We start from the raw sequence: 27,582 nt of genomic DNA, 5'->3' as shown, positions 1-27,582 counted from the left end.
ACGCGTGAAAAATGGTTGAGAAATAAGCCAGTTATGATTTATTTAAATTATACAGGCATTGTCCACAACGAGAGGGATGCCCCCTTTGCAATGGCCGCAGCATAAGCACGTCGCTCAGCGTGCTAAAACAGCGCGATGACGTATCCAGCTTTTTTTTTTTTTGTTTGTTTTTTTTTTTGTCTGTCTGTGTTCTTCACAGAAAGGAGACGGCGGTTTCCAGTAAGTGGAAAGTGAAAGCAAAGTTAGCAAACCCGGCTCACTTTGAAAGTCAGATTAAACGGAAGTACGATAAACAGTCGGGCCGAGGCACGGCTGAGGCAACAGGGCCAAAGCAGAAGTCGGGAAACGGGAAGGCGGTGAGTTTTATTGCAATGTCATTATTTTACTGTAAAAGTGTCCGAGTCATGTTCGCAGTCAGTGGGAGTGTAGAGGGAAGAGGCAGCACGGACTGAGCTCAGCGGCAGGGAATTAGAGCTGCGACACACACGCCGCTACTAACAGCTTTTAGACGAAGGCATGTCCGTCCAGCTCCTCTGTTCTACCCTGAGAATAAAAACAAAACAAAACATCAAAATATGTCATTTTCAGCCTCCTTTTTTTTTTTTTTTTTTTTTTTTTTTTTTTTTTTTTTTGTTTAGTTGCTGTGTAACCTGTGTGCTTTCAGCTCTGAGCATAAATACACGAGAAAGCCCCATATAGGAGACGGGGGTTGATGCATTTTGTTGAGGTTGCTTCAAGAGCTGACAGGGTGAATAAAATGAGCAGTGGGTGTTAGGATTCCTCTTTTACAGGAGAGTGGCTATAATTATGGAATTTCATGTTAGTGCTTAATTAAATGCCGCAAAGAACTGGAACACAGGAAGGGTGAGCCCACTTGGCAAATTGCCCGGAAATCCATCTGTTTAAAGATAAGGTGCATGGAGTCAAATGTTTGGCCTGAGCGTGATGCTAGAAGAAAGGTTATAAGGAAAGGGGGATTTACTGGGTAACGTGAGTATGCTTACCAAATTGGTAAACTCTTGGTAGCAGAGATACAGTATGTTTCCTTGGGGTAAAGTGTTGCATGGACAAGCCAACAAACAAGGGAATTGTCATGGGGCAGTCAGACATGAATTGGCAGGGGAATGGGAAATTACCCACACAGTTTTGTTTGGAAGATGCAGGAACAGAAGATTGCATTCTCTTTGGTAGGCATAAGTATTTTGCTAAAATGGCGTACTGCACTGTTTTGCAGCTCTTAGTGTACTGTCTCAACAAACCCACATTACATCCAAACTAGTATAGGGCTGAGCGATTTTTTGAAGAATGCTCCCTTTTCACTGTTGCCACATTTTAAATATTGTTGAAGCATTGTGTTGATGCAGAGGTTGCATCAACACTATTATTTTTTTAAATTTACTTAAATGCAGCCTAAGATGATGATTAGTCTGTTCTGATCAATGAAAAACTTTGTGACGTAACTGCATGTGCTATGTCCATTTGGTATAATTATACTTTTTCATTCTGAAGAATGCTTAACTCTCTCTGTTGCTACTCTTAAAATTTCATACCTTTAGTCATGTTGTAGTCATATTGTTTATCATATTGTGATATTTGGCATAAATATCGAGGTATGAAATTTTGTCCATAGCGTGCAGCCCTGATCCAAAGAATGTTCTGGCTCTGTCTCCTGTTAGTTAAAGGCGGAAGGCAAGCCATTTTTCACAACAGTGCATTTTGAAATGAAGTAGCAGGTAAACACTCTGTAGCTAATTTGAGTGGAGCAGAGCCTTTCTAGGGAGTCAGCATGAACGCCACAGGGACGCCAATTTTTTTTTCCAATGATGGCAAAGTCGTTTGAGTGGCCATTTTGGCTCATTGGTTAAAGTTAGGTTAAGGGACGAAGGGTTAGGCATAACTTGGTTAAAGCTAAGATTAGGGAAAAGCTTCAGAGGGTGAATGTATGCCTAAGTCAGTTCGGTAACACGTAAATAGACATAGAATGAACATAAAAACAGGGATAGAATGCCACAAGTAATGTAACATAAGGTGGAAATTCTTTGTTTTTCTTCAATACTGAATCCTCATTTATAAATAATAAAGAATGAGACAAATATATCTTACATTATTTTCACACTTTAAAACAAAGTTAAAAGATTGAATGCATACAATGCGTAAAATCAAAGCATTACAAATAACAAAACACAAAAAGACAGAGTCAGCTATGTTGATTTGTATTGGAAAGTCTATTCTACTGCAGATGAAGTTCCGTGGTTAGAATGAAAGAAGTTAAGACGCCTCTTTCTGTCCTCTGTGACCTTGAAACTAACTTTGATGTCGCCATCTTGCAGGCTGTCCCAACGCTATAAGATACAAATGATTCAGACTTTGAGGCAGGAACCCACAAGGAAGAGTGCCACACGCAGTTCTTATCAGCCGACATGCATATCAGTTCAAAAGTGAATTGATTAACTGTTGTTAAATAATAAGCCATGGATTTGAAAAAATATTTGAAGATTTATGTGTAATGTACATGTTATTGAGGATGAACTGCACTTTTTTTCATTGCACCTTTTACAGTGACATATGGAACTCTGTGTTCTAAAAAAAAAAAATAAAAAAAAAATACCAGCCAAAAACCCTGATGTATTTTGGTCAGGTGAAGAGAATATGTTAAAATGGCTCTTGAAAGAGGAGATTTTGTTTTGGCAAGATTCATTAAAAAAAAAAAAAAAAAAAAAGCCTGGATGAAAATACAAGATTGTCTGTATTCTCTTCAGTTGTTTTTGACTTTGTTAGCTTTTTTTTGTATGAGTTGATAGTGGATCAGTTTGTGTTTGTAATATATAATAATTTTTCGGGTTATTTTCCCCAGAAATATGATTCCAGAAATATTTCACTCAAGTGGCCACTTTACAAAGTATTGTGACAAAGCCAAACTCTGATTGGCTGAGTGTTGATGAGTCACATGTTTGTGGGTCAGAGTCAGTTGAATTCAACACAGAGGCTAGAGGTGAAATTAATTCACCACCAGAAGTGAACATGTTTTTTTGTACCTTGCAGGGTTTTCAAGGGGTGTGAATGATCAATGTCAATGTGACTGCCCCATTAGCTAGTGGGGCAGAAATGTGATGTGATGTGATGTGTGATGTGACTGAAAGAGCCAAGCTGCTAGCAGCCACAAATTCCAAGCTTGTTAATACCAGAAAATGTCAACATGTCGACAACAATATTGGTCAGCTTTTTATACAGTGTGTGTGCATGTCTCTCCACCTGTTAGACTGACTGAAGTCCAGAAGATGAGTATGTGTGTGGAGGAAGGCAGAGCAGAGCCTTTTGTGTCCGAATGTCCCTCTGAGACGAGTGACTGTTCCAGAAACAAACCCCCAGAGTTCAGTGATGGACCTGGACCCTCAGACACAAAGTAAGATGACTGTCACACTGGGGGGGGGGCAAAGATTTATAGGGCTGTGTAACAAGCAAACAATTTGGGTGGTGCAAAGAGAGCAGGTCTATATGTCTTTATGTCAGTTACTGGAGCTATCGTTAATCAGATGACCCCCTAAGAGCAAGCGCTAACATGTACACAATACATTGAATGTGTCCTTGAAAAATCCTGGAAAACAATTTCCATGAAAGTGAGAAATCTGATTAGGTCAAATAGGTGGTGACAGCATTAGGGATAGATATAAACTCTCTTGTGAGTCACCATAACGTTTTCTCTCTTGTGAGTCATCTCTCTCACATTTGAGTGTGTTTTGAGATATCCAAAGATGTAAAATATCACAAAACAGCTAGTCACCAAACCACCAGTGCACTTTACATTAAGCAGTAACACATTTCTCATTTTGTGGATGAAGAACAACACAAAAACAGTAAAACAGTCTATCGGTGTGTCAGTTCTAATAAACCACCACTCATGTCAATGTGAATGTTGAGATCAACAGAAAAAAAGTAATAAAAACCAGGACAGTATGTCTTGTCATCTGTATTTATTTATACAAATAACCATTTCCATTTCCAGAGGTCGTGACCTGACGCAGAGAGCAGAGTCCCCAACACCCAGCCATTTGTCTATGAAGAGTGACAACTCCAAAAATATCACTCCAGACTTCAGTATTGGACCTAGACCTTCAGACACAAAGTGAGAGTTTAGTTATTTTCCAAGCCTGAAATGCGACTGTATTCATGCAACAGAGCTACTAGTGAGGATATCAAGGAATGACACAAGAAAGAAAAAATAAAATGCATTCAAAATGGACCTTAAATTGAAATGGATCTAAAATTAATTTCTCAGAGGATATTCACACAGCTGTGTAAAACAGAAGTTAGTATGGTGAGTGAGCAAACAATTTGGGTGGTACAAAGAAAGCAGGTCTATATGTCTATATGTCAGTTGTTACTGGAGCTATCTGAATTATATATGAGAGTATACAGTTACAATGTTGTGAGTGAAGTGTGGGAATTTGTAGATTTGGTTATCCAGACATTCAAAACTGGAAAGTTGGAAAACTGATCAAATCTTCTGGAAATGTTAGTGAAATCCTGGGAAAGTTGTTTACCTGAGATTACATGTGGTGTTTTCCCCTAGCTCACATTGCCCATTTTTCACCTGATTTTGAGCAATTTGGCCATTTTGCTCATTATTATTCAATCTAAGATGGCCCTCTGAGAGCAAGCACTGACATGTACACAATACATTGAATATGTCCTTGAAAAATCCTTGAAAACAATTTCCATGAAAGTGAGAAATCTGATTAGGTCAAATAGGTGGTGACAACATTAGCGATAGATATAAATTCTCTTGTGAGTCATCTCTCTCACATCTGAGTGTGGTTTGAGATATCCAAAGATGTAAAATATCACAAAACAGCTAGTCACCAAACCACCAGTGCACTTTACATTAAGCAGTAACACATTTCTCATTTTGTGGATGACAAAACAACACAAAAACACTAAAACAGTCTATACGTGTGTCAGTTCTGATAAACCACCACTGATGTCAGTGTGAGTGTTGCGATCAGCAAAAGTAATAAAAACCAGGACAGTATGTCTTATCATCTGTGTTTATTCATACAAATAACCATTTCCATTTCCAGAGGTCGTGACCTGACGCAGAGAGCAGAGTCCCCAACACCCAGCCATTTGTCTATGAAGAGTGACAACTCCAAAAATATCACTCCAGACTTCAGTATTGGACCTAGACCTTCAGACACAAAGTGAGAGTTTAGTTATTTTCCAAGCCTGAAATGAGACTGTATTCATGCAACAGAGCTACTAGTGAGGATATCAAGGAATGACACAAGAAAGAAAAAATAAAATGCATTCAAAATGGACCTTAAATTGAAATGGATCTAAAATTAATTTCTCAGAGGATATTCACACAGCTGTGTAAAACAGAAGTGAGTATGGTGAGTGAGCAAACAATTTGGGTGGTACAAAGAAAGCAGGTCTATATGTCTATATGTCAGTTGTTACTGGAGCTATCTGAATTATATATGAGAGTATACAGTTACAATGTTGTGAGTGAAGTGTGGGAATTTGTAGATTTGGTTATCCAGACATTCAAAACTGGAAAGTTGGAAAACTGATCAAATCTTCTGGAAATGTTAGTGAAATCCTGGGAAAGTTGTTTACCTGAGATTACATGTGGTGTTTTCCCCTAGCTCACATTGCCCATTTTTCACCTGGTTTTGAGCAATTTGGCCATTTTGCTCATTATTATTCAATCTAAGATGGCCCTCTGAGAGCAAGCACTGACATGTACACAATACATTGAATATGTCCTTGAAAAATCCTTGAAAACAATTTCCATGAAAGTGAGAAATCTGATTAGGTCAAATAGGTGGTGACAACATTAGCGATAGATATAAATTCTCTTGTGAGTCATCTCTCTCACATCTGAGTGTGGTTTGAGATATCCAAAGATGTAAAATATCACAAAACAGCTAGTCACCAAACCACCAGTGCACTTTACATTAAGCAGTAACACATTTCTCATTTTGTGGATGACAAAACAACACAAAAACACTAAAACAGTCTATACGTGTGTCAGTTCTGATAAACCACCACTGATGTCAGTGTGAGTGTTGCGATCAGCAAAAGTAATAAAAACCAGGACAGTATGTCTTATCATCTGTGTTTATTCATACAAATAACCATTTCCATTTCCAGAGGTCGTGACCTGACGCAGAGAGCAGAGTCCCCAACACCCAGCCATTTGTCTATGAAGAGTGACAACTCCAAAAATATCACTCCAGACTTCAGTATTGGACCTAGACCTTCAGACACAAAGTGAGAGTTTAGTTATTTTCCAAGCCTGAAATGAGACTGTATTCATGCAACAGAGCTACTAGTGAGGATATCAAGGAATGACACAAGAAAGAAAAAATAAAATGCATTCAAAATGGACCTTAATTTGAAATAGATCTAAAATTAAATTCTCAGAAGATATTCACACAACTGTGTCCGAAAGTTGAATATACAATATGAATATACTAATGTTCCAGTGTAGCTTTTTTTCAGCTCATACTTGAGCTGAAAGACCGTTTTGTGCAAAAATAATTGTCAGACACTAAAATTCCACAAAATAAGCCTCTACTTTGGTTTAGACTAAAGAAAATGACTATTTACTTTCACATTAGGCAGAAATCTTTTGTCTTGTGTGATTTTGTGTTGAATTTAGGCTCATTTATGCTCAATGTTAAATTTTTATGGATATGGATGGAGCCCTCTGTCCGTAGTCTGTGGTCATCTCATCCATGTGTGTTTTCAGAAAGCTTATTGATACGGACAAAACAGAGCAGTGTAAGGATTTTAGGGACGCTGTAGCCAATACTTCAAGCAAGAACAGTCTATGAGTGAGACCCAAGGAAGACATTTCTCTCTTGGTATCACAGAAAAGAATTCTCCATCCTCTTGTTGATGTGTTTAATGATCTCACAGACCACCACTGTCTGCAATGTGACCTCTGCTTTCGCCTCCTTCTTAGCAGGTCCATTATTATGACCTCTTCTATGTTGCCATGTTTGTCAACAAGCTGTCAGCAAGTTTTGACTCTGAGCTGCCCTTTAGTGGATTTATTGCTTAACATCCATGCCAACATAAAGGATGCATGAAAGTACATGGGCAGTGATGGTTACGTGTTTTTTTATATAATAGGAGCATAAATGAGCATTTTCTCTTCAAGTTTGAAATAATTTTTTTCTGATGAGTCATGGACTGCCTTCTTCTCCATCAGATCCAGATCAAGTCCTGGACTGCACACTCCCAGTCCCTCCAGCATAGCATACAACAGTCTGCAGAACGTTTTAAATGAGCATAAATCCAATCTGAGAGAGAGATGTGAATTTGTGAAAGAAGGAAATGCTGCAACAGAAAATGGAACTCCCTTCAAAAGTATCTACACTGAGCTCTACATCACAGAGGGACAGAGTGAAGGGGTTAATACCCAACATGAGGTTTGGCAGCTTGAGAAAACATCCAAAATGGAGTCCCTCCATGACACCCCAGTCAAGTGCCATGACATCTTTAAACCTTTACCTGGCCAAGACACACACATCAGAGTTGTAATGACACAGGGCGTTGCTGGCATTGGAAAAACCTTCTCAGTACAGAAGTTCACTCTGGACTGGGCAGAGGACATGGAAAATCAAGATGTCAATCTTGTGATTCTGATTTCATTCCGGGAGCTGAACCTGATCAAAGATAAGCGGTACAGTCTTCTAATGTTGCTCAGTGTTTTCCATCCAACATTACAGACGGTCACAGCTGAGAAACTCGCCATCTATAAAGTTGTGTTCATCTTCGACGGCCTGGATGAAAGCAGACTTTCATTGGATTTCCAGAACAATGAGGTCGTGTCTGATGTCACACAGACAGCATCAGTAGACGTGCTGTTGACAAACCTCATCAAGGGGAATCTGCTTCCCTCGGCTCTCCTCTGGATAACTTCCAGACCTGCGGCAGCCAATCAGATCCCTCCTACGTGTGTTAATAGGGTAACAGAAGTCCGAGGGTTCACTGACCCCCAGAAGAAGGAGTACTTCACAAGGAGATCCAGTGATGAGGTGATGTCCAGCAAAATTATCTCACACATCGAGGCATCCAGGAGCCTCCACATCATGTGCCACATCCCAGTGTTCTGCTGGATCACAGCTACAGTTCTGGAGCACATGTTGACTAAAGACCATAGAAGAGAGCTGCCCAACACCCTGACTGAGATGTACTCCCACTTCCTGCTGGTTCAAATAGAGAGGAAGAAGCTTAAGTATGGTGATATACATGACATGAGTACACAGGAACTGATGGAGACTGAGAAGGAAGTTCTTCTGAAGCTGGGCAGGCTGGCGTTTGAACATCTAGAGAATGGCAAACTCATGTTCTACCAAGAAGACCTAGAGGAGTGTGGTCTTGATATCATAGATGCCTCAGTGCTCTCAGGAGTGTGCACAGAGATCTTCAAAACAGAATGTGTGCTCTTCCACAGAAAAATCTACTGCTTCGTTCATCTTAGCATTCAGGAGTTTCTTGCTGCAGTCTACATCTTCCACTGTTACACCAGCAGGGACACAAAGGTGTTGAACAAATTCCAGGAAAAAGTCATTAAGAGACATGACAGCAGTGGACAACCTTTGGATTACTTTCTATGGATAGCAATGTCCAAAGCCCTGCAGAGTGAAAATGGCCACCTGGACCTCTTTGTCCGCTTCCTTCATGGACTCTCACTAGAGTCCAACCAGCTTCTCCTACGAGGTCTGTTGGGTCAGTCTAATAGCAGTCCGGCAATCATCCAGAGAGTGATCAACAACCTGAAGATGAACAACTGTCCCTCTCCTGACAGAAGCATCAATGTCTTCCAGTGTTTGATGGAGATGAACGACCACTTGGTATATAAGGAGATCCAAGAGTACCTGAAATCAGACAGCAGATCAGAGAAGGAAATCTCTATGATCCACTGCTCAGCTCTGGCCTACATACTGCAGATGTCAAAGGAGGTTCTGGATTTGCTGGACCTGAAGGCGTACAACACACTGATGGAGGGACGATGGAGACTCATCCCAGCTGTGAGGAACTGCCGGAAGGCTCGGTAAGTCCTCATGTGAATATCAACATTATACAACAGTGTAGAGCAGAATTACAATAAAGTTTTGTCGTTCCCCAAACATAAGCACACTAAGTAATTTATTCTAAAAGAGTACAACTGTTAGAGCAAAGTGTACTTATAAGGACATCAAGAAATCCAAGGGGAAGGGGAGGCAACTTAATGGTGGTTGAGAGAAAAAAAGGACAATATCTTTAAAGTTAAGTCCTAAACTTTGTCCAAAAGAGCATAATATCAAATCACAGTACTTACAAAATTGTAACAGTTACAGAATAGCAGTACATATTGAATAAGCACCTAAGTATCATGACTTGCATCATATCAGGAGGTCCCTGCTGATTCCCACTCTTAATGGTTGGAATGACAGTAAACTCAAGTTTTACCAGGATTTGAACCAAGGGCCTGAAGAGCTTAGGCTAAAATCTCTGTCACTTTGTATCAGTTTTTAAATATTTTTCATAGAATTTCTTTCATTTTTTGTATTTGTTTTCTTTACTGCTTGCTTACTTTTTATATAACGCATCATGAACATGCACTTTTTTAAGTTTTCAAATCCTGTAATACAAATTAATATGACTGTCATGTTAGCGTTTCCCACAGAATGACACTGTACATATCAGTTTTAATTCTAGTTAATTCTCTACTTTACTTAAGTGTTTAATCAAATGATTTCTCACGTTGCTTTTACCTTCAGTTCTCTTTCCCACATACACATATGTGTATGTATATAACGTATCAACACACAAACATCACTGAAATGAGATTAAACCTACAATTACAGACTTCCTGGCTGTCAACTGTCAAAGACTCACTGTGGAGTCGTGGCCTCAGCTCTTAAGTCCAACCCCTCCCATCTGAGAGAGCTGGACATGAGTAACAACGACCTGGAGGATGAAGGAGTGAATCTGCTGTCTGCTGCACTGCTGAGTCCACACTGTCAGCTGGAGATTATGAGGTCAGAGAGCATTTTATTACTTTGTGCTCTGATTAAACATGTGAATATTATTTGAATATTGTAGTCACACTTCATTTGCAGACATCTGTATGTAGGCTGTTTTATGGTTCTAAGACATCTCAACAGGCATTTTAGTCATTTGTGGCATAAGCTGTCACCTCCATAGTTGTCATTATATTGATCTAAATATGTCCTGTGCAAAAATGATGATTCATGAACAAATATGAACTTTACATGAAACATTCCCTCCCAGTTTAGTCAAAATATGCCAATTTACTCATGTGGTTTAGTATTTCCAAAGTCATAAATCAAAATATACAAAATATAAGCAGGATGACGTGTGATTACAAAAAATAAAATAAATAAAATAAAAAAAATAAAAATACACAACAATAACTGTCCAGCTGTCAAATCTCTTTACAGGCATAGAGGGTTTGTAGGACCTATTTGCCTGAGCCAGACAACTTCATTAATCTCTGGGGTCACAGTCTGAGCTCTTGTCAGGAAACACTTGTTCTATTTTGGCCACGCTTGGATGGAGTTAGGTTGTCTGTGAGTCACGTGTCATGTGAATTGTGTTGTTTATCTTCATTGTAGAGAAGAGCTATTCACACTAGAGAGTGATCGGATAAAGTGCGTTTTTGCAAAGATAAAGAGCAATTACGAATATACAAGAGAAAACAAGACATTTCACTTAATAATGAATGACCAATTGATTTCCTTTTAAAACACTGAACATTTATTTCCATTGTGCATAGCAGTATTAAAACAAAGGCATTAATAAAAAGAAAAATGGCATAAACATTGCCCTCAATTGTAGCTGCCAAAGGGAAGTTGCAGAAGTAGTTTCAGGCCTAACATTTCTCAAATGCACATTGTGCTGAGCAGCACAAATGCATTAATAAAAGAAAAATAAAAAGGCATGAACATTTCCTTTATGTTGTAGCTGCCAAAGAGAAGTTGTACAAGTTTCAGGCCTAACATAAACATAAGTCTTCAATCACCTTGAGATGCTGTTAGAAGTAGGACTAACGAAGATTGAACCCAAACGCACGACTCAGACGAGAGTTCAACTTAAGTCTTTTAATAAGGAAAAGTAACAACTTAAATATCAATACAAAAGTAACAACAGAAAATCACTCTTAAGGAGGAATTACTGGAAACAAAGGCAAGACAAAAGTATCAAAGAAACATGAAAACTTGACCATGGAAAAAACAAAGCTAAGTATCAAAGGAAATACAAAACGGGACGGGACGGGACAAAGCAGGACGAACTGGCACAGGACAAAGGGAAACACGGAATATATATACACACACACAAGGTAATGGGAAACAGGTGGAAACAATCAGGGTGTGGCAGACAATCAGACCATTGGAAAACACTCAAGGGGAAGGGCAAGTGACCTGACACAAGAGGAGAGTGGGATTTCAAAATACAACAGGAAGTCACGAGATGAGACACAAGAACAAAACTTAACAAAATATAATTTCTGAGACATGACAGATGCTTGTGGCACAAAAAATTGAACTAGTCCAGTGTCCAGACATTCTTTCACACTTTCCTGTTGTGAGAGTGCTAAAGTGCATGTGTGTATGTAGAGTACCTTTTTAAAGCAGTCCTTTATTGCTGTGAAGGAAGGTCAGCATATCAACATGCTTTGGGCTGAGGTAGTGTTCCTAACCGGTAGCTGTTTGACCGGTTGTTGACCATTTGAACTTTAACCGAATAATCTTGTTGGTTAAGGCCGAACGTGTCGTCGCCGACACAAATGCGCCTGTCATATTGTAAATACCGTAACTTCTGTAAGGTTTGCTCTATTGAAAAAATTCCAACTGTTCCTGAAAGCTAAGAAGTTGCTCATGAACCCACATACAGTTTAATACGGTAAACATGGCGACAGGACACTCTGCCGGGCTTGGATTATGTCATTACGCACAGAGCTCAGCTCGGTAGAGACAGACCGGAGAAACGAGCCAAGCTTATGGTGATCACGTATAGTTTTGAACAAAGTATAGGGGGGTTTCCACCAAGTAGTTCCTTGTAGTTTTGGGGGGTTGGGTGACTACTACAGGAACGTCCTCTCTCTTGGCCCTCTCAACTGCCGTGTCTCCACCGAGAGGGCGAAGTAGGAGGAAGGTTCCTGTAAAGTTGTGTGACGTAAGATGTGACGTAATCATCGTGCGCCTGTTTTGACCGGGGCAACGCGGCGGTACACAAACAAAGAAGAACAACAGCAGAGCAGATGCAGCAGAAGTACGAGGCAGAAGTACGAACAACAAAGCAGAAGTTGTTCATTTCACTTCAGTTAAAAATACGGTGTTCGGTGAAATAGGAGTAGGGCTGGGCGATATGGCAAAAAATATTATCACGATAATTTTCCCCATAGTGATCGATATCGATATTTATCACGATATATAATTCAATAATGATGCCAGTTTGAAAAGTATCCTGATAATGTCTGTCACCTGAAGAAACCAAAAGATGTACTAGTTGAACTTAGGATATAGTTTATTAACATAAAATTATATAGTATAGTGTAAAGAACAACACTGTAAACATGCAAACAAAAAACCCAAAACAAAAAAGTAAACAAACAGATCACAAATAAGGCCCTGAGACATTTAAATACTCAACTTTAAAATAAAATAAAAGTGAATAAAAATAATTTTGTACAGTGGACTGGTTTTAAATCTGAAAATGTTGGAGGTAGAAATCTGAATAAAAGCTTGAGCGCAAAATGTACACATTCACCAGTCTTTATACTATTTTTGAGCTGGTGCACATCAGTTCTTTTTTTTTTTTTTACATTACCCGTCAAAGAAGAATCAGACTAAAGTAAACAGTGCAAAATGTAAACAAATGTGCTTTTTTTTTTTTTTAGCTACTAGCTGGACACTGTGTTGGTTATGTCCCTGCTCCTTTTAGACCGCTTCTCATATGGGGTTACGGCGGAGAAAGAGGACACTATTGATTGTTGTTTCGGTGCGCTGCTAACACTGCCCACTGAAGCAGAAGTGCGAGGGCGTTGAGCAACACTTGTTGGACTTACTGCGGGTTTTGCCCGGATTTTCATGCTCTCGGTGTAGTCGCTGGGATGCCACTTTTTCAAGTGATGAAAAAGGTTTGTCGTGTTCCCAGTCCTGGTTGGCACCAGCCGACGACATATTTTGCAGGCCGGCTTTGTCTGTGCGTCGTCACTTTTCAAGTAGCCAAACCACTTCCAAATTATTGACGTTGTGTGTCCTTTTTTATCCACAATTTCTTCCGTTTTTGATGATAACACGAGTTCTCCTTCATCACCGCTTTGCTGCTCACTTTCACTCATTTTCCCCTCTTTTCGTTCTGGCCACAGCACGCTCTTTTGCCCTCCTCACGTCGACACACTCACCTCCGCACCAATTAACCTTGCAATGAAAAATGCGCGTGCACTGTGACGCGTATCACCCGTGCCGCTGACTGACAGGCGTCTGCAATACTGAAAGGCGACAAGCGTGTTGTTAGCGTTAGCTTCCGCTAGCTAGCACGTTAGCTAGCACGTTAGCGTTAGCTTGGTAGAGTGGGCTGTGTTGCTAGGGACGCCAACGTTAGCTCAAGCTAACACAAGCTAACAGTAAGGTAGGTTACTCAAACTGTTAAAATAAGTGTAGTTAAGCAAATATTACCTTCTGAAAAAGCGTTGTTGTGACAGACCGTCGACACAACACCGATGTCCTCCAGAGCCAAGGTTGTGGTGTTGTTTGTTGCCGACGGCTGCGGCGGGGGTGCGGAGTCTTTTGTTCCAGGGTCACCGGTGTAGGCTGGCCGGTGACCAAGAATAGCATCCAACAGCGGGTACCATTTGTTAGTTTTCCTGTTGGCACCACTTCTGCTGTTGTGGTCCTTCAGCTTCTTGTACTCCTGCTTAAGTTTTTTTAGTTTCTCGCGGCACTGCTTGGCTGTGTGCTGGATGCCCAGGGACCGTAAATGCGCCGCTATGTCCTGGTATATCTTCTCATTTCTCCGGGAAGACTCGAAGCCCTGCTGAATCTCCTCGTTGCCATAGTACACCAGCAACGCCTGGACCTCGTCTTCGGTCCATTCGTCGTATGCCTTGTCTTCCATTTCTTTGCAGGTAAAAAATGCAGGTAAAAAATGCGACTCCCCGTCGTCTGCTGGGTTTTAAAAATGCCGGCTATTTTGCCGCCGTCATATCCTGCCGTGAATACATCCAATCAGCGCCAAGTAGACCCCAAGCCCCACCCAGGAGTTTTTCAGGGCCGCTCATAGTACCTCCTACTGTACAGTGCTGTTTAACTGCTAATCGGCGTCTTGCTCTTCGTCACTGGTGGTGAAGTCCGAGTCCAGGAAAGATGTCACCCGCTTGGCATGTGCTGCTGGTGGGGAGTCTTGTTCTGTGCTGCATGCTCCATGTTCACCTGCAGTGGGCTGCCTCACTTGCTGTTTGGCAGCAAGTGCCATGGCCGGTACCGTGCTTTGGACCTTGAATAAATCGTCTGCTGGCAAGAACCTTAGTTTCCGGAATCTGGGATCCAGAGCAGCAGCAAGGAGGATGATGTTTGGTTTTTGTGGATCAAACTCCTTTAGTCCTTCCCATCGTCCTGTAATCTGTTCTGCTGTGTGAGTCTAGAATGATCTCCCAGGTGCAGTCTCTAGCTCTGCACTCTTGATGTTCTTCCTAAATTTCTGCACAAGATGTGGAAGTGCAGACAGTGTGACGTATTGTTGCCCACTCAGAAACACTGTGGCTGATTCAAAGGGCTTAAAAACGTGATTCAGCTCCTCAACAAGGTTCCACTCTCTGGGTCACCACTGGGTCGGAGAGTGTAGCAGTCACCAGCCATCTCTGTTCTTGTAGCCTGGACAGCATGGCGTAGGTGCTGTTCCAGCGTGTGGAGACATCTTGGACCAGCATGTTCTCCTTGCAACCCATTTGTGTCTGCTTTTCTTTCAACTTGGTGCATGCCAATTCACTCGTTTTAAAGTGTTCAGCAAGGCTTCGTGCAGCACCGACACACTTGGTTATAACCTGGTCGTACTTCATTGAGCTTTGCACAACCAAGTTGAGTGTGTGCCCAGCACATCACACCGATGCCCATCCCCTTCTCTCTTGCAAAAGATTTGCAGCTGCTACAACATTGGCCCCATTGTCGTTGACAACGGCCTTGATTTTCTCTGCTGGAATGTCAGATTTGACAATCACCTCCTCAATCCAGTGTGCAATATTTGCAGCTGTGTGTCTCTCCTCACGGGGCAATGTTGTCAGGCAGTAGGACACCATGTTCCAATTTTTTCCAAGATAGTGGCAATTCACCCCCATATATGCTTCTGTTGCGATGCTAGTCCAAATATCAGTTGTGAGTGCAATGCTGTCAGTCTCTTGGAGGGCCTGCTTCATCTTGGTTTTGACGTCTTGATACTTTTTCTCCATCTGTTTTGTGAAGTAAGTCCGTGATGGAAGATGGTACTAAGGATGGAAAGTTGCAATCATGTCTTTGAAACCGCCATCCTCCACTATGCTCAGTGGGCGCATGTCTGAGACGATCATATTTAAAATGCTATTTGTTAGCTCAGCTGCATGCTCAGGGGTGCATGATGCCCTTGTGTGGATAAATTTATCCATGCGAGACTGTGATGATTTACTGCACGATAGCATAGCAACATAAATGCAACAACATAGCAAAAGTCACATCGTAAGCAGGGGTACCACGTTTCCTGCATTATTTATATAATTGGCCTATGGTATTATAACATTAGAAATGTATTATACTAAAGGACATAATACAGTAGGTTCGTGGCTGTGCATTTATAAACTAAATGCAAGTGTGTCCATTGTGTGTGTGCGCATGTGTGTGTGAGTCACGGACATGTCTTTGCATGGCTGTTTGGAGGCGCAGCGCGAGTCGCAAATTCGCTCACTATACATACAACTGTAACGAAACCAATAACTTTAAAATGAACAGCACATCGCATTTGAAATTAATATAACAGCAGTGGCCGTAATCGGATGTCTGTGGCAATGCGACAAATCTGTCTCCACGTGTTGCATGCCATGCGGTTTTTGGTTTTTGAAGTGCTACTGTGGTACATCAGGACCATCTTACAGTGAACGCAGGTCACTGTATTCATCTTGGTGTTGAGATCAAAACGCTCCCATACGTTGGATATTTTCTGCCTTTTTCTAACACATTTCTCTTCGCTTTCCTCATCCCCATTTCGCTTCCCTCCTGACATCTTGCCGTTACTTCTCAAAACACGCCCGCCTCCTCCTCCTTCCTTTGCGTGCGTGACGTAAGCACATTGCGCCGGTTGTGCCACATTAAAAATAGTCTGTGCGAAACATCGCAGATTTATATTTTTATTTATTTATTTATTAAACGATTCTTCGAGACAGGAAAAATTACCCGTGGCAAAAAAAGAATCGAGGTACTCGATTACTTCGAGTAATCGTTTCAGCTCTAATTCACACGCTTATGTGCTCCCAAACATGCACAGCATATTGGCAGCCTGAAGGCAGAGATGAGGCATTGTTTCAGTGAACATCCATTTTGATGTTCACTGGTGCACTGTCAACATGAGCTGTGAATAAATTACTAAATAGCTCAAAATAAAGTCTGCAAATTCCATGCAATGTGTGCTCAGTTTATCAGCAAAGTGTGAATTTGGGAAAACAGCAGTAGTCATGGTTGTTTGTGATAGTGTGGTAGTATGGAAAGTGGCTAAGTTGCTTTGCTGCTTTTGACTTTTAACAAACGCAGTTTGGTTTGGAAGGTTTTCACTACATCATACATATCAGCGATCACACGGTCTCGTCCCTGCACTAGTAGGTTCAGAGTTCCAAGATGCACAGAAAAGCCAAGCCACATAGTCATTTCTCATTCTGGAGTTCTGTGGTGTCTCTTTGCTTTCCAGAAAATAGCAGATTTCCTCATGCAACTTAAAACATCTCTTCAGTGCTTTTTACCTGACTGCATTCCTGTGTGATAGGGCACATCACTGTATTCAGAATTTATCTTGTCAAGAAAAGACTGAAACTGCCGATAGATCAAACATGTTGCCCTGATAAAGTTTTGTCTTTGTTATGATGCTCATTACATGTTTCATTCTCAGTGATTTACCACTTACCATTCCTGGTGTGTAATGTAGCGATATACTTGTCAGCTCACCTGGGCAGCTCACCTGGGCAGCTCTCCTCCAGCATCTTGTCTCACATCATCCCCATCAATCTGCTCCTCTCACCACACGTAGCACGGGCCCCATCTGTCATCAGTCCCATTGGTTTGTCCCATGGCAGTGTCCTTTCATCAACACATTTTCCACTTATTAAAGACTTTTGGCTGTCAGACACAGTTGACAGATACATCTTACACCCACAAAGATGTCATTCAAGTTGTCGACTTTTCAGTATTATTTTATTTTCTACTGATATGCTTTACTCTTTATTCAGACTTAGTCACTGCAGCTTGTCACAGAGCTGCTGTAATTCTCTGGCCTTGGCCCTGAAGTCCAACCCCTTCCATCTGAAAGAGCTGGACCTCAGTGAAAACGAGCTGCAGGATGCAGGAGTGAAGCTGCTGTCTGCTGGGGTGGAGAGTCCAAACTGTAGACTGGAGATCCTGAGGTCAGACAGCATTATTGAAAGTTCTGTCCTGTGTTGTTGTTTTTATATATTTATATTTTAGTTTTTGGTGTGGTGTTTCTTTAATGTTATAATGTTACTAATATACATAGTTAAAATAAATATTGATGAAAAAGTTGCCTGCACTCTTCTGTCTGATTGGGTCTTTACTGTATATATTACAGCCCCATCAGCTGTTTGGTTGCCATATTTTCTTAGCCATTTCAAATCTGAGAAAGCAAACTGAGCCCTGCTGCCCTAAAGCAGTGTTTCATTAGAATACACGTTAAAACAGAGCTTGTGAGGAATAAAGTAATTTTATCATGACAGAGATTCTTGTTTTAGTTTAATGACAACATATTGAATGCACAGAAATAGCTAATATGGCATATGAACATCCTGAGACTGAAAAAATAGTCTGAAGTGATTTCTCACCAATTAAGATTTACCAGAAGGCATTTTCATATTAGATCCAATAAACAGTCTGATTTATCAGCCTTTTGTACATCTGTATATCAGCTTAAGTTCTTGATTGCTGCTACCTCAGTATGATCCAAATGTAGCTTTTTATCATTAGTGAAAGTAATATCTGAAAATAGTGTCCCAGAAGGTTCATTCTGGACCTTAACTAAGCTTTATTTCTTTTAAACTACTTGACATTCAGTCACAAAGTCCAGATTTATTAATGTGGTTGGTTTAAGAATGTGTTCAAGAAAAACTGATCAAACATACAAACAAAGTGGTTGTTATAGCCAATTTCATGATCCTAGGCGGCAGATCCACACTAACAAAGTGGTGAAGTCCATTTCTATGGCATACCAAAGTTGAGATGTAAAACCTGAGCTGATGTAATTGGGTTATGCAAACAGGTTTTCTATCCAGGACTGTATGACTTTATAACTACATGTTTTTATTCTTTATTCAGACTGAATAAATGCAGCTTGTCAGAGAGCTGCTGTGCTTCTGTGGCCTCGGCTCTGATGACTGCCTCCCATGTGAAAGAGCTGGACCTCAGTGAAAACAAGCTGCAGGATGCAGGAGTGAAGCTGCTGTCTGCTGGGGTGGAGAGTCCAAACTGTAGACTGGAGATTCTGAGGTAGAGCATTTGTTTTCCCTGTGTGAAGCTCTACTTGAACAACAGCAGTGGTTTGTTAAAATCTTCCTTTCTCTTTTGCAGGCTGACAGACTGTCAGGTCACAGATGAAGGCTGTGCTTCTCTAGTCTCAGCTCTGGAGTCCAACCCCTCCCATCTGAGAGAGCTGGACCTGAGTGAAAACTATCTGCAGGATGCAGGAGTGAAGCTGCTGTCTGATCTTAAGGACAGTCCACAGTATGGACTGAAGTCTCTGAGGTAAGAGAAGGATTAGAGTCAGTCCATGTTGACAAGGTCCATTGGTTGGTCTCCGGTTCATTGCAGTATTATGTTGAATACAGTTAGTACCAAACCAAGGTAAAGGTAGATACACTATATTACCAAAAGTATTCGCTCACCCATTCAAATGATCAGAATCAGGTGTCCTAATCACTTGGCCTGGCCACAGGTGTATAAAATCAAGCACTCAGGCATGCAGACTGTGAAACAAGACATTTGTGAAAGAATGGGCCGCTCTCAGGAGCTCAGTGAATTCCAGCATGGAACTGTCATAGGATGCCACCTGTGCAACAAATCCAGTCGTGAAATTTCCTCGCTCCTAAATATTCCACAGTCAACTGTCAGCTCTATTATAACAAAATGGAAGCGTTTGGGAACAACAACAACTCAGCCACGAAGTGGTAGGCCACGTAAAGTGACGGAGAGGGGTCAGCGGATGCTGAAGCGCATAGTGCAAAGAGGTCGCCGACTTTCTGCACAGTCAATTGCTACAGAGCTACAAACTTCATGTGACCTTCAGATTAGCCCAAGTACAGTACGCAGAGAGCTTCATGGAATGGGTTTCCATGGCCGAGCAGCTGCAGCCAAGCCACACATCACCAAGTGCAATGCAAAGCGTCGGATGCAATGGTGTAAAGCACGCCGCCACTGGCCTCTAGAGCAGTGGAGACGCGTTCTCTGGAGTGATGAATCACTCTTTTCCATCTGGCAATCTGATGGACGAGTCTGGGTTTGGAGGTTGCCAGGAGAACGGTACATCTCAGACTGCATTGTGCCGACTGTGAAATTTGGTGGAGGAGGAATTATGGTGTGGGGTTGTTTTTCAGGAGCTGGGCTTGGCCCCTTAGTTCCAGTGAAAGGAACTTTGAATGCTTCAGGATACCAAAACATTTTGGACAATTCCATGCTCCCAACCTTGTGGGAACAGTTTGGAGCGGGCCCCTTCCTCTTCCAACATGACTGTGCACCAGTGCACAAAGCAAGGTCCATAAAGACATGGATGACAGAGTCTGGTGTGGATGAACTTGACTGGCCTGCACAGAGTCCTGACCTGAACCCGATAGAACACCTTTGGGATGAATTAGAGCGGAGACTGAGAGCCAGGCCTTCTCGACCAACATCAGTGTGTGACCTCACCAATGCGCTTTTGGAAGAATGGTCAAAAATTCCTATAAACACTCTCCTCAACCTTGTGGACAGTCTTCCCAGAAGAGTTGAAGCTGTAATAGCTGCAAAAGGTGGACCGACATCATATTGAACTCTATGGGTTAGGAATGGGATGGCACTTCAGTTCATAGTATGAGTAAAGGCAGGTGAGCGAATACTTTTGGTAATATAGTGTAGATAGATTTTTATTTTGAACATATACACTGAAATGTCATAAGAACAAAAAGCGCACAAAATATTCTATAATTATACACGCTTGTTTACATATCCAAAAAGGAGTGGGAAGAAGTACAAAGGTCAAAAGATATGTATATGGTATCTGTGGTTTCTGTTAATATGTAGCCCTCTATTCTCTGTCGCTATTGGGTTGACCCAAATTTTGCATGCACAGCACTGAAGACTTTTTGCTCACACCTTTCCACCAGAGGTTCCCACCCACATCCGCACTTCGCACATCGCTCCCAGCTCCCATTTTTTCATCAGGGCACTTGACACACACTGGAGCAAAAGAGCAAAATTCTCTTAAAAAGAGTGAAATCCTTCAGTGATGGTATCCCGTACCTCCAGAATCTGCCTCTGTCCGGTCTGCCAGACTGGCTATGGTGTTAAAGCCTGGACAAAATAGAATAAGCTAAATATGCAAATTTAGGCCAAACAAAATAATACCCTGGGTTCTGGTTCCTTTTCATTTAAGGGCATGAGTAGGTAAGGAATTTATTTATTTTATTTAGCATTTTATTTTGCACTTTAAGGAAGGGTAGGGGGGATTTATTTTATTTTATTTATTCGTAGGAAGGATGGGTAGGTAGGGATTTTATTTTATTTTATTCTTTTCTTATTTTTGGAAACGATGCATGGGTTGCTTTTTAAATATAATAAATTCAATATTTGCATAATTTACCACCTTTTTAAGAAAGCAAATGGTTCATTTACACTGTAGCTACAAAAGTATGTCAGAAAACATACACTGAAGGCCTACAGCTCAACATTTGAACAATGGTAACGTTAGCAACGGTAACATTAGCTCATCATGGTTTGTTGAAGTTATTGTTAGCTGTTGCTGACAAAACAGCTAGCTTGCTGGATAGCTAGCTAACTTAGCCAACTGCAACTAACGTTAAGTTTAGCAAAACGAACTTAACATTAACAGGACAAGTCGAGATGAGCCCAACTTACTTGCAACGTTACTAACGTTAACGTTATCTAACGCAAGCAACTAACATATCACGTTAACGTTAACTTTAACATGTCAACTTACCATCAATAGGTAGGTTCCATGTTTACTGCTCTCGGCCAGAGAAAATCCCACCTTTCGTGTACCAAGACTTTTAAGTATGTCGTTGCTCAGTTCGTCTTTTTGTTTTGGACACTTCTTGGTTGGGGCAGATGGGTGTATTGTTGGGCTATTATGAGCCTGTTGCAGGGTTGCCAGGTCTGTGAGACAAAAGCAGCCAAACAGCAACTCAAAACCAGCCCAAAACCCACCCAACTTGGTATAAAAAGGGCCCAAATATCAGCCCAATACTAGAATTCAAAATATGCCCATAAAAATCCATATATGTTGCTTTTAAAGTCCAACAGCATTGCTATAATTGCAAAATGCACTATAATATCTATAAAATAACACCATAAACATTAAAGGCAATTTCTCGGAACAGTTCTTTCACCTATTTAATTTACAGTATATCAGAACTTAAAATATAATATGGGATACCTTACTTGAGCTCACAGGCACTGGGCGCGAGTGGTGCTGATGATGTGATTGGTCATGTGCTGAGTGTCCTCACACAGCATTGGCATATTATTTGTCTGTGGAGCATGTGACATATGTGGATAGTTTATATGCTGATCTGGCCCGGAGTCAGTTTGACAGGATTTGGGTATAAACATTGGTCATTCAAAATATGAATCTTTAGTCATGTCTGCCCAAGCCCAACCCGCGGACAATATTTGTTACCCGCGGCAACACTTATAAAGTAGCCCAATTTGGCGGAAAAAACGCGGACTTGGCAACCCTGGCCTGTTGAATGCGGACGGACCAGCATTATTACTAGCAGAGGGAGGTGTCTCTGGCTCGTATCGCAGCGCTAGGTACCTGAAGTCGAATACACCCATCACGGCCACCGCCATACAGCAAAGCTCCACGGTGGGGGTGGAGAGGATGTCCAACGCCATGTCCGTCTACGGATCCCCCCTTTCATGTTTGCCTGCTGAACTTGCAAATCTACAATAGCACTGTTTCAGGTTTTCTCTTGTAGTCGGATTATTTTCGCTGGTGGTTTGCGAGGACAAATCACACACACCGTGCAGAGGACAAATCACACACACCTTGCAGAAGTCCATTCTTTCCAGCCAGTGCTGTCGGTGGTGCGTGATTCCATGAAGTTATTTTCTAAAGTTACGCGGGAACATCACAAATAAGGCGAGTGCAACATAGATCAAAATAAAAGCCCTGCTTAACTTTTGACCAATGCCAACAAGGTCACACTTGGTCGCATAGTGCCTTTATTTTATTTTTTTATTTTATTTTTACACAGAGGCCAATAAAATAACCTGACTCGGGGGTTAAATGGGACACTCGGTCAGGAACCGGAACCCAGAAAAAATGTTTGTCTGGCCTTATCAATGGCTGCTTTTCTAATGATGATGATGATGATGATGTTGTTGTGTTCATCCCTACAGGCTGTACCATGTGAGAGACTGGGTGACAGCTGACAGCCTTAGAAGATGTGAGTATTGAGTATTGCTATGTTCTGTGTGTCTGTGTACACAAGTAAATATGCCAGGTTTGGCCAAACCTAGTCTGGCCAATTTTTCCTTCTAGTGGTCAAAGTTAGCAGAGCAACAAAATAGCTGTTACTGTGCGTATATGTAAGGATGTGCAAGGATGCAATGGGGGTAGTGTGTGTGATTCAGGAGCTGTTAAATAGTCTGATTGTCATGTGGACAAGGGATCTCCTGAAGCACTCTGTTATGCAGCGCAGTGAGAGGGGCCAAATGCTGCAGCTGCTCCTCTTTCAGGCAAAGAGGATATAGAGAGGGTGTCTGCTATTTTCCATTATAGCTTTCAGTTTGTTCAGTGTAACCCTCTCCACCACAGATTTTAAAGAGTCCAGCCTCCTGCCAAGCACGGAGTTGGCTTTTTTTACCAGCTTGGGTCGGTCAGGCTGCCTCCTCAGCACACTGCAGCATAAAAAAGGGCACTGGTCACCACAGTATGTTAAAACATGTGCAGCATTTCACTGCACATATCAAAGGACATAAGCGTCCATAGGAAGAACAGGCAGCTCTGTCCCTAACCCTGTAGAGGGCATTTGGTGTTTGGGAACCAGTCCAGCTTATCATCCAGAAGGACAACCAGGTATTTGTAGGTGTGCACCACCTCAATTTCCTCCCCCGATATGGAGACAGGTTGAAGGGGTGTCTTAGCTCTCCTGAAATACACCACCATCTTCTTAGTTTTGGCAGTATTAATGTGGAGGCAGTTCTTGCTGCACCAGTCCCTGAAGGCCTCCACAAGGTCCCTGTACTCCTGCTCCTGCCCACTCCTGATACATGCCACAATAGCTGTATGCTCAGAATATTTTTGTAAGTGACGGGACTCAGAACTGTACTTGAAGTCTGCTGTGTACAGTGAGAACAGGAATGGTGCTAAAACGGTCCTCTGGTCACCAGTGGTGCTTTTGACCATCCCAGAGATGCAGTTCCCGAGCCAAATTGAGGCCGTTCTGTCTAGTAGTCTGTTATCCAAGTGCTCAGGGAGTGATCCACCCCCTACCCCACCAACTTGTCTCTCAGCATGAGGGGCTGGATGGTTTTAAATGCACTGGAGAAATCAAAGAATAAGATCCTAATGTAGCCTGGCTCCTCAAGATCGGTGTAGGCCAGGTGCAACATATAGAGGACAGCTTCCTCTACTCCAGTGTGCTCCTGATAGGCGAACTGGAGGGGGTCCATTGCATCAGTGACCTTTGACCTCATGAAACGGAGAAGAAGACACTCCTCCTTTTGGCACCGTTACGAGACATGAAGTTTTCCACAGAATCACAGATCAGGTCAGGCGCAGTACTGAGGGCCACACCTTCCTCAGTATATGGCCCTCACAAAAATTCAGATTTTTACAAAAAAATTTACTTAACTGAGTTGATTTCTCATAAAACATGGACAAAAAGGCATTGAGAAAACAGGCTAAACATTAGTAAAAAAAACAAAAAAAATACCATAAAATCTACATGTTGTCAACCACTGTCCCCAAAACAAAAAAAAACAAGAACTAAAATGAATTTTGTTCAGAGGATGTAAATCCGCTTTGCCTAAGGCCCTCAAATGTTTTGGGATGGTACTCTGCAGCACTGATTTAGAGCTGATGAAGTGGGTGTCTGTTGTGTGTTATTTTCCCATCAGATGGCTGTTCTCTCACGCTGGATCCAGACACAGCACACAAATACCTCTGTCTGTCTAAAGACAACAGAAAGGCGATGGCAGTGACAGAGGAGATGTCCTTTCTGTATCGATTTGACCAGATGCCTCAGGTTCTCTGTAGGGAAAGTCTGGTTGGGCAACGTTACTGGGAGGTAGAGTTTAGTGGAAAGGTGAATGTGGGGCTGACCTACAGAGAAAACAATGGAAACAGTGACCCATCGTGGAGCCTCTGCTGCACTGAGGACACCTACGCTGCCACTCACAACAGGAACATCACCACCATCCCTGTTCATCCCTCTGGATCAAACCGAGTAGGAGTGTATCTGCACTGTTCTGCTGGTACTCTGTCATTCTACAGAGTCTGCTTCGACAAACTGAGACATCTCCACACCTTCAACATCACATTAACCAAGCCTCTCTACGCTGTGTTTGGGCTGTCGTTGTCATCTTCTGAATCCAGTCTTACTCTGATACCAGTTCCTTAGGTCGTTTTCACAGCTGTAGGCCATTTGCTGAGGTTGGAATCAGTGGAGTAGTTGATACTTTGTTGCATTTGCTTTGGAGCACAGATGTATAAAGAAATCAATCACGTGTCCATAATGTGCACCTGAACCACATCAGTGGCTTCAGTCCAAAAGGCATGGTGCTTCCTGTAGTCAGGTCAAATCTCACATTCACACAACAAACAAGCCACTCCAGAGTTGGTTTGTAACCGTCCCGAGAGAACCCACCTCCTCAACAGGGTCTAAGTCTGGTTGCTTTGGTCCAACCAGAGTGAGATTGATGGTTTCACATCTGCCTGAATGAACTGCACTAAGGGGGTAAATGCATCAAAGTTTAATTCAGGCGGGCAGTATTCCGTATTCCGTGTTCACTTCTGGGGGCGTTTTCGCCCCCAGAAGTGAACACGGTGAACAGTATTGTAGCGGTCATTTTTGTAGCATCATTGTGGTTTAGACCTCAGTAATTCTTCTACTCCACAGGCTGACTTTTTGTGTGTGGAAAAACATGACCCCTTCCCACCCCAGCTTTGTCAAACCGTGTCAAAAAGCAAAATCCATGAGCTAAACCATGAGCTTCATCAAAAGACAGCAGCTAAATCCATGACATGTATTCAGTATTATATTATATTGTATCCTGGATCGGTAGCAGGACTTCCAGATTGAAGAACTCCTTCTTTTGAACTGCCATCAGACTCCTGAACAGCTGACAGGAGTTACAGTCATGGACTACCTCATATAAATAGATTGCACACATACAGTCTGCACATTCATTCATTCTAACTTTGCACATTTTGCTGATAGCCACACATAGCTGATCTTTTGTTGCACATAGGTATACAGTTGTCCGTCGCGTGTGTGTGTTGTGTTCCAAAGCTCTGTGATGAGTGTTATTAGTGTCTATTGGTTTGTAATGCTAACTGCCTTACACTGTTAAAAGGGGTTATGTGATTATCTCGTAAGTATAAATCCTTTGTGGGGTTTGACTTTAACACTTTAACACTGGCAGACTGCTGCAGTTTAAAAGTCAATTGCAAACACCATGGAACATGAAAGCTGCTGGCAAGAAAATGGGCACTGTCTGCTCATCATACTAAGGTTAAAAAAAATCACAAATGTTTGAATGGCTCACAAGTGAGTGTTACGGTTATTTGGTGTCACTGAGAACTGAATTGTCTTTTTCCAGGGAGATCTTGCCAAGACATTGGCAAAAAATGAAGATGCAGACAGGGTTGGGTCAGATTAAATTGAAATGTCTGTTACAAATTACAAATTATATAGCAGTTTTTGTAATTAGTAATGTAATCCATTCGATAACAAAAAAGGACTAATCTGAATATTTATGGATGGAGGTGTATGGTGTGTGAAGTTTGTGTTGCTGCTTTTAATCAGAGGCCACATGAAAGACTTTGCTCTCGTTATGCAAGAGGAGCACTTACGCAACATGTTCATCTTCTATTTTCAGTGTAAATAAAAAGGAATAAAAACTCAATTACCCATGAATCATCAATAAAAGACAAAAAACACATTTGAGTTATGTCACCACTAACAAAAATGGCAACCTGAGAGGAGTAACTTGCTGGAGGCTACGGTAGAACATATTCAGCATTTAGCATTGTTCAAATCAAATTATATTCACAAGAACATGCCGGCATAAATGTCTACAGGTCTACTGTATTATTTCTTTTCTTTTCATTTTGTTTTTGCACATTTTTGTTTGGCTATAGGAAGGAGTCTGCTATTGTCAATTTCTATATTTTAAAGACATAAACATGTAATCAAGTAATCCATGACATTGCACATTTTTTCAAATGTAAACTGGGTTTATTGTAGTCACATTCTTGTAATCTGATCGTGCAATCCCAACGAATTTAACCCTGAATTTTTCCACCTTAGCCTGCAGTCTTTACACTTTGAATAAATCTAAGAATGCAATCAAATAATCCAGAGTGATCCTTCAGAGAGAATCTAACTTGAGTGCCTATAAGCTGCAACAAAAATGAGAAATTAGATACTGTGTACTTTTGTAACCCCTAACCCCATCAATATAGATTTTAGTTACACAGTAAAATCTGTTCAAATGAAATTAGTCAATGTAACATTGTCAGTGACTCACCAGTAGACCTATATTAAATGTTCAAGTTACAGCTTACTTCAGTCTGAGTTTGTAACAATGTTATCAAGTCAAAATGACTGAGTTATTATTTCTGCGAATTTTTTTAATGTATGGAGATACTCCAAGTTTCTTCAGATGTTAAATTGTGTTAGCTTACTTAATGAAGGTGCAGTTAGTGGTGGAGTTAGTGACTTTAAAATGATTCAAATTTAGGCAACATCACCACCAACATGCAGAGAGGTGAGGCTAAGGGTTTGGCACCTGTATCCTGAGATTCCACCACTGATTGTGGACTGGACGCTGTCCGTGGTACTGAAGAGGTAAGGAGGTTTTATGAACATGTGTGACTGTG

General features: G+C 41.5%; 1 protein-coding gene across 1 annotated transcript; it reads left to right on the top strand.

The window, feature by feature from the left end:
* The first annotated feature begins 230 nt into the window (after positions 1–230).
* LOC115378591 (NLR family CARD domain-containing protein 3-like) lies at positions 231–27,066 on the top strand. Its single transcript, XM_030078874.1, has 12 exons — positions 231–356; positions 3,260–3,403; positions 4,004–4,123; positions 5,079–5,198; positions 6,154–6,273; positions 7,220–9,067; positions 9,864–10,037; positions 17,483–17,656; positions 18,579–18,749; positions 18,831–19,004; positions 22,875–22,921; positions 24,597–27,066. The coding sequence occupies exons 2-12, from the start codon at positions 3,279–3,281 to the stop codon at positions 25,097–25,099; spliced, it is 3,576 nt and encodes a 1,191-aa protein (XP_029934734.1). The 5' UTR covers positions 231–356; positions 3,260–3,278; the 3' UTR covers positions 25,100–27,066.
* Positions 27,067–27,582: the final 516 nt, after the last annotated feature.

Source organism: Myripristis murdjan, chromosome 20, assembly GCF_902150065.1.
Source record: "Myripristis murdjan chromosome 20, fMyrMur1.1, whole genome shotgun sequence".
Lineage (NCBI taxonomy): Eukaryota > Metazoa > Chordata > Actinopteri > Holocentriformes > Holocentridae > Myripristis > Myripristis murdjan.
Note: the sequence above shows the minus strand (reverse complement) of the source record. Positions and strands in the feature narration are given on the sequence as shown.